Source organism: Haliaeetus albicilla, chromosome 19 (assembly GCF_947461875.1).
Source record: "Haliaeetus albicilla chromosome 19, bHalAlb1.1, whole genome shotgun sequence".
NCBI lineage: Eukaryota > Metazoa > Chordata > Aves > Accipitriformes > Accipitridae > Haliaeetus > Haliaeetus albicilla.
Genome location: NC_091501.1, coordinates 26,830,756 through 26,841,373, shown reverse-complemented (window position 1 = coordinate 26,841,373; position 10,618 = coordinate 26,830,756). Strand labels below are relative to the sequence as shown.

Genomic DNA, 10,618 nt, shown 5'->3' with positions numbered 1-10,618 from the left:
AGATTTCTGGGGCCCATGGCATACCCATAAAGGAGATGAATTTGGTAATGTAACTGTAGTGATATTAGTGTAAATCTGGAGTTGCTGCAGTAACATCATATTAGCCCCATTAATTCTGTAAAATCTTGCTGGTAGTTATTTTTTCCCCTCAGCCTATTTTAAGTGGGTGATTAATAATTTTGTAATCTGAGCTCTTACGTAATAGACCATTCATAATAGCAGTTACTCATCAAGAATATTCTCAGCTGAACAATTTGGTACAACAGGACAGATTCAGATTTCCCAGTGGTTTGCTCTTCATGTAGTTGCCCTGAGTCACATTAGGGTTAACCAGAAAGCTTATGTTTTTCAGGATGTAACCCAGGAAACACAATTCAGAAGGCAATTGTAACCTCTGTTAAGGCTGCCCAAATTTAGAGCTCTGAATCAGAACTATCCACGATGCAGACTGGATGAAGGGTTCAGATATTCAGTTCCAATTTTTTCCTACATGAGAGATTTCAAAAATTTTTAGACAGAAGGTCAAGAACAAAGCCACCTATCAATGACGCAGGTGGGGAAAAAACCTCTTTACACCCATAACACTGTTGAGAACTACACTGGTGTCCACTATCAGGTGGAAATCAAAACTGCAACACCCTTCCTCACCTGGGAGCAGGTAATAGCTGGGGCATTGGTGACGTCTGAGCAGGAGGGGCAATAAGCATATAGGGAGGTGCTGGGGGGAGTAGGTAACTTCTAACCACAGGGAGCTTGTGGAAAGGAGTAGGTGTGGTTGACTTCGGGGAGGGAGAGGAATTGGGAGCTCTTCAATGGGGGCTGCCTCCCAGCACTGTTTTTCCTTTCCTGGCAGGTTTCTGGAGGGCTCAAGCATGTGCAGCTCTTGGGTTGTATTAGCCTTTTGCTGCTTGGGACAGCTGCGTGCAGGTAACAGGCATCTATCTGCAGTCTCTTCTCCTTTCCTGTTGCTCCTCTCTGTACCTCTTCCCTTTCTGTTTTTCTTGTGGTTTTGGTTTTTTTTTTTTTCTTTTGTCTTGGGTGTCAACTCTCTGCTCTAAGACCTGTATTGGGAGGGGAGTTTAGGGCTTCAAACATGTGTTCTGCTGGAATATTGTTAAAGTGTCTCTACTGCAGCTAGGCTGGGAAGGAGGAGGTGCTGCTGAATCTCTCTCTTTGTTTTTAGTTAATCTTCCCCGGGAGACTGGAGATGGGATGAGCTTGTGTGGAGAGGGAGGAAGTATCTGACATAAACTTTATTCTAAGAGTACTTGCTCTTTCCAGTGCCTCTCCCAGACAGTTTTCCTTTTTTGTAAGGTTTTGCTATATCTCTCTCTGAATGTTAACAAGCCTGGTCTTAAAAACCTTAAGATTTCCTTACTGCTAATTGATCTGAGAACTGACTGTACTGCTTCTGGTGCTGCCACTGGAGGGGGGAGGCTGTATGTGGGACCCTGAAGACCGATGTTCAAGTATCCCCTATAATGAGGCTTTGCCTTTCACCTTCTGAGCTGATGTGACCTGTATGTTTGAGGAGCAACATCTCTTGCCTCCTTTCCCAAATCCTTGGGGTCCCCGTTTTGCATTAAAGCAAACCCCCTAACTCTCAAACTTTCACAGGGCAGGTAGGCTGTTTCCTGCTCAGCTGCAGTTCATATCCCTTTTTTATGCTTTAATGTTGTTTGTAAGTGCTGCCAGATCCTCCCTTTTGAGTCAGAGTTTGCAGGGGGAGAGGAGGAAGATTTTGCATATACTTTTTTGGTAACTTTCTCTTCTAGATCAAAGCCTGAAGCCTCAGATTGCAGCCCCTCAGCTTGCTACAAACAATCCCACTCTTACTACAGTTGCTCTAGAAAAACCTTTCTGTATGTTTGACAGCTCACTGCATCCAAATAAATCTTACGTAATCTACTTGTATGCAATGAAGGAAACAGGTGAGTATCAAGCATTATGCCTCTCTGGAAGATAACCACATTATGTGGACATTGCATGCAATTCTTCACAATTTGATGGGAGTGGGTCTGAATGGGGGAAAAGAGAAAAATCTGTAGCTATAAGCTATGTACAAGCTGAGCCTCTGGCCTCAGTTTTGTCTAGGGTATTATTACAAAATATAAATAACCATAGTATTTCAATGGGGCTGGTTAATGATAGCAAGTGTTAGTACTGTGCTAGCTGACTCCCAGTAGGTGTGGAGCAGCACTATCAGCTGTAAGCCTTTGCCCAAATCTTGCTAATGAAACAAAGTGGTCCACAGTCTGATACCTTACCTTTGTCTAAACACAAATGCCTTGTATAAAAGTCTGAATTCCCCTAAGTAAACCTGCTAAGAGACACTGGGTAACGCTGCTGTTTGCATCATAGTTAGGGTAGCCAGCCCTTACAAGGACTACTTTTTTTTTTTGTAGACAAAGGCAAGTCATGCTAGACTTGTGGTCAAAGATGCCTGTCCCATGGGGTCATTCATAAAATGAGTTTCATAACTGCCTGGCAATGAAACATTGCTGGCAGTGACCAAGAACTGCCTTCTCTGTTCCCTGCTGTTCTGGCAGACTGTTTTGAATGTCAGTTAGAGCTACTCCATAAGCTGACAGAAACAAATTACTTCCTTATATCACACCATGTCCCCTGAAGGCTGTATGCAGCCTCCTTTTCTGAGAGGCACGGAGAAGAGATCTTGAGGGGGCAGTAGTGAAACCCACCAACAGACAAAACAGGCTTGAAACTTCCACTGCTGATGGTTGCCGCTTTGGACAAGGTGAAAAGAGGGTGCCTTGGGGCAGAAGCCGTAATCAGAGACACCATCCCATACAACTAACATAGACAATTGTGAATGCATGGTCTTCTGAGATACATCCCACGGCTGAAGTGCACATCTTTATATGTTTAAAACAGACTATAAGTGCATTATAATTATATAAAAGGCTACTGATACCTAGTTAGACCTGCAAATAAGGTTTGTGTTAGAAATTACCTCAACCACCCCATCTTCTGTAGTTTCTGTGGCAAAAGCTTCCTACGCAGATGGATGAATCCCTACAAAAGGGGTTATATACAGAGAAATCTCTTCTGCTGCTTTTAAGGCAAGCAGACACAAACGTGTTACTTTGCAGACTGGGAGGAATTTTGTTTGGATTTATCTCTGGTCTGCAGAGAAGCAGGTTGGCTCACCCTTGGATGCCTCCTGGAGCAGGGAGAAGGAAAATTTAAGAGAACTTAATTTTCTTTAATGCCTTATGTTCAGCTCTGCTGGTAAGGAAATGTGTCAGCATACTACAAAGCTGAGGGTCTCGCAAATTTCTGAGGACGTAATGTAACTTCTAGCTCTCCTCTTGTTAATGTTGCTAGTAAACCTAGTAAAGTTTAAAAAAACCAAACAAACCAACTAACCCCAACAAAAAAAAAACCAAACAAAAAACCAAAAAAACAAAAACACAAAATGAACTTGCTTAGGCATCAGCTCTTACTTGCTCACCAGAGCCAGGCAAAGTTATTGAAGTGGATGGAGACTGGGAGAGCAGTAAGACCTAGCTGCAAGAAGTATAATTTGGGAAAGCAAGCCCAAGAACAAAGCAGGTCTTAGCTAGTATTTGCTTTCATGTTATTGGCTCCCATTGAAGAGAGGGATGTCAGAGCTCAACAAACTTGAACACTGACCCTTAAGTTGTATTTCTAACCTGTGCTGGAAACTTTTCCCTTTTAAAACAGGTTTAATTTTGCATTGGGTCATAGCTAAAAACTCATGGCCAAGCAGCTGCAAGAACTCTGCTCCAGGAGCACAGCAGAATGCTTCCAAACTGAAGTAGTTCCCGATGTACCGTGGCTTTGTAGAAACTGGCCTTCTTTTGCTGCTGACACCACTGAACAGCTGGAGGGAGCTCTCAAAAAAAATTTAACCTGCAGTTGCAGAACTTGGGAGCATGTCTTGGGATTCGTGCCTTGGCTTTGCAACAGGAAAGGTTTGAGAGCTGCAACTGAGCTTCCAAACTATGCTTTAGGGCTGGGCACAGATTCACACTTTGCTTGAAGCTGTGAGGACTTTCAGACTTTGAGGCATGCTGCCTGGAAGCAGTGACATGCCTCGCTGGCCAGAAATGGAGATACTGCATCCATTCATGCAGCCCCTACACACTGCTCTGTGTACTGTGTGGTTCTGGGAGGTCCAGCTGCTGCATGACCAGAGGTCTAAGGGTTTCTGTTCCAGGAGATGGGAGAGTTGTGACTCTATAGGAACTCTGCCTTGGCTATAGTATCAAATCTGAAATGGCAGCATTTACTGAATGTTTATTGGAGCCATGTGTGGCATGGCCTTTGCCACCCTCCCCCCTGCTCCACCAGATTCTCCTTGGAAAAGAGGAATTTTGGGAGGGTGGCTACTAAAGTAGTGCTCTGAGATACTCTATGGATCCCTCTCAGTTTCTGAGGGACAAGCGTAAAGAGCTTCATCACCAAATAAGGAGGAAGCGGTAAGATCACTACGCAGCCAAATTGGTAGCAGGTTTTTTGTTTCCCTTTTGAGTGTGTTGGGGTAGAAGAGCAAGTTGCCAAGTAAATACAGGGTGAATGGAAAGAGCTGAATGAGTTCTAACAGCCTTGTTAAAAAGCATCTCTCCTGCAGCAAGTGCAATAAGCTCCCTGGTGACCGACAACAGCGGCAAACCACTCGACAGCACCTTCCATCAAACAAGTGGCGGGCAGCTTGGACCTTACAAAGCTGCCTTGTTTGATGTACCCAATTGTGCATCACCTCCCAAACTTGCTGATGTAGGAGATGTCAACAAAGTTTCTGATGTCCTGAAACAATACCTCTTCAGAGTCGGGGATGATGGGACCTGTTTGTATGACCCAAACTTCCTAGCTGTCTGTAACCCACCTCTTGCACCAGATACAACATACAGGTATAATTCTTATTTCTTATAAGGTGATTGCTGCTCTTAAAACACAATAGGAAGCAATGGAGCAAAATAGGAGTTTGTAATGTTCTTTTGTAATGGTATGATGTGAATTACCAGTCCCTAACCAAAATGGTCTATTGCAAGGGTAGTTGTGAAGATGGCTTGGCTTTGGTCTAGCACCCTGCAGATGGTGCCATGTGGTACCCTAGCAGTGGTGAGCTCTGTCAGGTTCAATTCAGTGATCAGTAGGAAAATTCAATGTGTGAACTGCTGAATCTATACCTATGTTGGAGTAGGTAATCCAGTGACAGCATCTGATGAGAAACTGCTTGTAGAAAAGGATTTTGACTGGAAAATGATGTTGAGATTATTCACCATGTATTTTGTGTTAGATGATTCTGCCAAATTGCAGACAGATCTGGCTCTGCTTGCTTTGTTTTGATGGGATTCTGGGGAGCCAAAGCTCTCCTTGGTCTCCAGCCCCAGGAAGCCATTAATGTTACTGGAGTCTTCACGGTGGCTTGCAGACTTGTCTGACCCCTGTTGTCTGGGGAAGCTGGCCATCTGGGGAATTCAGGCACACTGACAGCTGTTACCCAAAACACTTGCTTTGCTCTTGCCAGCAACTTAAAAGCTGTAGTAAAAATGGCAGTCGCATGGAGCCATATCTGCTGTGGAGACCTAATACACTTCTGAAACAAAATACTATCGGCTCTTAGTTTTGCAAAAACTGTCTTGCCTCTTCTGTCTCTTCAGGACATTTCTGAAAAATCAAACTATTGTGGAATGGAAACTTAATTTCTTTGCCAAATCTGATGTTGGCCTGTCTCTTCAATACTCTCCTCTAGCAGTGAAAGTCCCAAAGATCTCTATTGTTGGACAAAATCTTTGACTTCCATATGGAAATCAAAACCACTTGCTGTCCTAAATAATGAGGCTCTTCACAACAGGAAATAGCAAGCTGGGAAAAACTGTTGTTGGAAAGCTATCATCTGCCAAGGCTCAGAAGAACAAAGTGCAAACTGTGCATGACATAGCATGGCATGCTTTTCCACGATTAATTCTATTTTTTCTTTATAAGGTCTCTGAAAACAGTCAGTTACCTTTGTCTCCATCTAATGCTTTGACAAAACCTGCAGTCTGACCAGCTAATCCAATACCTTAAAAATGCTGGTAAGAAAGTTCCAATTTAAAAAACCTAATTTAACGCTTTTTCCCTATAGGTTTAAATATGTGTTGCTAGATAGCACTGAAGGTATCATGAAAGCCCAAACTCTCTGGTCTGATCCAATCAAAACCAGAAGAGGTAAGTCTGTGGCTTTGCTCAGGTCTTCTGAGTAGTTGTGCTTGCCTTAGGACACTGTTGCTCTATGAGCAACACCTAGTCCTTTCCCAAAGTTTTAACAATTTTGTCAGCCTTTTCAGTATTGGAGTAGCAGACTTAAATATGGAATAATTCTCTACTTTTGTGTACTTCAGAACAATTCTTTTAGTAAAGAGAAAGTTTGTACATGCAGTTTCAGATTTGATGTGCATCATGGTATCTGGTGCTGTTGACATTTCTCAGTAATACAGGTACTTGTCATACTGGCTAAACTGCTGAGGAAAGCTTATAAACTCTAAATGCTGACACTGAGTCTTAAACCTGTTTCCCATAAATCATCTAAGACTTCAAGTATAGACATAATCAGTTTGCCTCTCCTAAATCACCAGCTTTCTCCTATTTGGTAGGGGTGTTCATGGTCAAAAATAGATCATAGGAACAGTCTTTCTATGCTTTTCTAGTTAAACTTCCCTTGAAAATTGACACCTGGCCTGGTCGAAGGAGTGGAGACATGATTGTCATTACATCGATCCTAAGTGTTCTTGTGTTCCTTCTGCTTGCTGGCTTTCTTGCCTCTGTGTCCTCTGCTGCCATGTAAGTACTGCTACACCTTACAACTTCCAGTAAGAGTACCTAACCTCTCAGTCATCAGCCTTCTTCCATATGGCTCCAAGCCACTGTTGCTGGTCTTGTTTGAGATGACAGGCCAGATGGTGTCCTCCAAATTTTGAAGCTGGTAACGGGAAAAGACTACTTTCTCATAATCTTCCCTAAGATCAGCAGCTCTTGTAATTATTACACAGCCTTAAGCTTACTAGCTGCCAGGCTTTAGTAGGGACTACTGGAAAAAAAAAACAGTAGAGTTGTACATAAAGCCTGCGTATTTTTTTCTTACATGTTGCAGCTTTCCATCTATTCAAGAGTTTGGAAACTGTCTTAAGGAGTGCAGGCATTTGTAAAGATTACATAATGTCCTAATTAATGCCTTGATTTTAATTTATTTGCCTCCTCCACAAGAGAAATTAGTTACCCCTTTCAATTAATAAGTGAGGCTTTGCTGGAGCTGTATAACTCAACTAGTCTATGCATGTTCATTTTGGAGGGAATTAACTAAATTTTAGAAATGGTGGGTAGCAGGGCTGCTAACACTCACTTCTTTCATTCACTTGAAAATGATGCAAGTGCTCTGTATTCTGTCAGCTCTGCCAGGCTCTCCTGGATTAAAGATGTGGAAAGCAAAAACTGCATTGCAAATGATTATTTAAAAAAATCTATGGGCTTCTCTGATGCTGAATGATTTAAATAGCAATCAGCCTTTGCAAAGTCTTGTGACAGTAGGCTCCACTCAGTCTCTACTGGAACTTAATAAAGCCTTTCACTTGCCCACCAGGGGATCAAAAGATTCTTCTGCAGAGACAAGGTGCATGTCTCAGACTATCCAACAAAGTGAACCGAGACAGCAGTTAAGCTCTGAGTGAACAACCTGATTCAAGTCAATGGTGAAAATACAACTGAATTGCTACATGTGCTAGACCTAAGGGACTGTCTCTTCTACTCAACACTAGTCCAAAACAAGCTACAGAACGCAACCCAGGCAACTGAAGATGAATGGCATACATGAAATAAGGACAACTTTTTTGAAGTCTTGCAGTATGTGGTATCCTGTCTTGTCCTAATGAGATTTGATTTAGTTAATTGCCTTGTATAGAACATAACGAATGCCTGGACTGAAGAAAGAATCATCACAAGATCCCTCAACTTCAGTGGTGTGATCAGAACTTGTCTAGTACATGCATCTCATCTGGAGTAAGCATTACTGCAGACCTCTCATCTGCTTCTCGCGATCAGATGAATGTGATGTAGCCATTTGTGTCTCAACCTTTCTCTATAGTAACTGATGAGGAATAAAGAAAAACAGGCTGCTTTAGAAAAAGATGTTCTTAGAGAAAACTGGGGATTAAAAGGTAGACCACAGGGAGCTACTGCTGCTTCCTCAGGATTTTAGTGACTATTTGTGTCATAAGACTTCCCTTTTTTCCTTTCCTTCCCTAAAAGAAAGCAAGAAAGTGCCCTGTATGTAGCAGAGTAATTCTGATCTCAAATACTTAAATACCCTCAAACAGCTTTGCAGGGATGAAAGCTAACAAAACTGCTTCAAAGAAGGTGTGTTCTTTCAGAGCTCTGTATAATTTGTTGGTGGGCTAGTGAAGAGGAGATACTGCTTTAGTGGGACACATGAGTATATTCACTGTTGGCAGGCTTAGCCTCATTCTTTACCTTAGGCAGCTGCAAGCCAGCACTCTTCACTTAGTATCTAGACTGGTGGGGGTTTTTTAAGCTAATTCTCTTCCTTCATTTCATTATCTCAGTTGGTGACTAAAAATAAATCTTTGCCCCAAGTTTGAGTTATGTACTGCTTTTTTCCATTGATGCCAACTTCCATATGCAGTTTTGTCTCTACAAAATACTTGAGGAAGATCCAACTTCAAAGCCCTACTTTTTGCCTCTTGAGTATGTATAAGCAACTGTCCTATTGTAGCAAGCACTTACTTGTGATAAGTACAGAGCTGCCACTTGTTGTTATTGATGTCCTCCTAGTTTATCAGTAAACTTGTTAAACTGTCTCAGATTATAAATACATAAGGATTTTGTTTTGACACAGGTAGTTCACCATCACTGTCATGACTGGATGGTCTTGCACTGATACTTATTTCAAGGAGTGGGACTTATTCTCTTCAGATTTTGAAAATTAAAAATTTTTGTGTAAAGTCAAACATTGTCAGGGTGGAGTGTTGAGATTGTAGCCTGGTGATTGCAAATTTTTCCATTTTAAACTTCAGGACTTAGGCCCAAGAGATTTGTATATGAGCTCATGGTGTTTGGGTATTCTAACTACAGCATGCTAAAGCTTGCCTGCTCACTATCTTGGTTTCAGCTACGCAAGGGCTGGCAGGGAGAAGGGAGAAAGCACTTTAAGTGAGAGATGTGTGCTGTGCCTTCTGACTAGCAATGGATGCTGAAGTACCTGGAATGATATTTTTCTGGATTTTGGCCATTGGTGCCTTCCTTATAATATTCTGCCATACAGGCTGCTACAAACACCATTCTGAGATGCTTTCTCATTCGTGTATTGGATAGTAACTTGGAAGCAATGGATATTTGAAGAAAAAAGGGAGTATGAATTTTAGATGTGTAATGCTGAACATTAGAGTACTTGAGAGATCCTTGGAGTGTTTGCCTCCTTTATAAAGCCAAAGTAGTACTTCATTGCTGTAGAGGACTCAACTCCTTACTCTGGACCCAGTGGAAAAACAGGCTATCTAACAGTAGGATCAATAAAATTAATAAAGCCAAGTAAGTATCCTTTCAACTGCAGACAGTCAATACATTATATTTGATGCTGTATCAGTTAATTCTATTACTGGAATAAGTTCTCCTTCATTTTGTTTAAAGGAGTTGCATGAGACTGTATGTCAGGACATACAGCTATCTTTTAAACTACAGCACTAGAATAATCCAATCTGTTTTCTGCCAATATCTATTAAGACATACACATCAAGCAGTTTGTCTCTCACTCAACATATAACTGATTTTAGTCAGTTTAATCCTGCTAATGGGCCTAACTGAATAGCTTGTATTTCTTCCTGTGCTTCTCTTACAGCTTTCATTTAAAAGATCTTACCTTCATTTCTTTATGGAAAAATTCAGAATGGATTATTTGGGTTGGTTTTTTTTTTCCTCCACACAAACAAAGCAGAATTAACAGTCTCAGTTGTTCCTATATTGCCATGCATACAGGCTTTGTGAATTTTCATTTTAGCTTTTCAAAACTTCCCCAGTGTTCATAAAGTTTGTGTGAAGAAGAATTCTACCTTTCACCAGCTTCAAAACTTAGGATGTTTCTTTCTCAAAGAACATGGGAAGAAAGAGAAACTCTAACATTATGATTTTTATGAAAATTTCCTGTTGAAATATTTTGTTGAAAATGACAACTCAAACTACTTTTTCTATGCAACCCTGCTTTTAGACAGTGAGAACTATGCTTGGAGCAGCTCTAGCTTTTCACAGGATCTTGCATGTCAGTACCCATTCATTATGCTGTGAACTGTATTTCAGGACTGTGCCCAGACTAAACAACAGTCATGATAAATACCAGAACAGTGATATTTGCTAGGTGTTCCTAGGTATTGTTCATCTATTCCTAGCTCTTGCTTTGGGCACTCAATGATAGTTATCATTCCTTCAATGACCCTGTAAAATGTATTGCAAGTGCTGCTATATGGTAGAAAATAAAGGTAAGAATCACACCTATGGAGAGAGTCCAGGAACCACTACTGAAGTCCTGCTTACTTAAGACTTTGTTTAAGACTTCAAGGTTGTGCTTAGGTTTTATCAATGTTAC

The 10,618-nt window shown here is 41.4% G+C and overlaps 1 protein-coding gene across 4 annotated transcripts; it reads left to right on the top strand.

Annotated features, from left to right (window-relative positions):
- The first annotated feature begins 392 nt into the window (after nt 1–392).
- Nucleotides 393–8,621, top strand: UPK3A (uroplakin 3A). Of its 4 annotated transcripts, none has more exons than XM_069806926.1 (7): nt 393–553; nt 854–927; nt 1,776–1,931; nt 4,616–4,895; nt 6,116–6,198; nt 6,678–6,810; nt 7,607–8,621. In XM_069806926.1, exons 2-7 carry the CDS (start codon nt 873–875, stop codon nt 7,692–7,694), a joined length of 795 nt encoding a protein of 264 aa, XP_069663027.1. In that variant the 5' UTR covers nt 393–553; nt 854–872; the 3' UTR covers nt 7,695–8,621. The 4 variants fall into 4 exon arrangements, with proteins under 4 accessions (XP_069663027.1, XP_069663028.1, XP_069663029.1 ...); XM_069806927.1 differs by lacking the exon at nt 393–553 and adding an exon at nt 562–658; XM_069806928.1 differs by lacking the exon at nt 393–553 and adding an exon at nt 762–765.
- The last annotated feature ends 1,997 nt before the right edge of the window (nt 8,622–10,618 follow it).

Coding starts and splice junctions, on each gene's coding strand:
- UPK3A (XM_069806925.1), top strand. CDS start 813: ATGGGGGCTGCCTCCCAGCACTGTTTTTCCTTTCCTGGCAGGTTTCTG. Junction 928..1,775: donor CTTGGGACAGCTGCGTGCAG/GTAACAGGCATC, acceptor TTTCTCTTCTAG/ATCAAAGCCTGAAGCCTCAG. Junction 4,896..6,115: donor GCACCAGATACAACATACAG/GTATAATTCTTA, acceptor TTTTCCCTATAG/GTTTAAATATGTGTTGCTAG.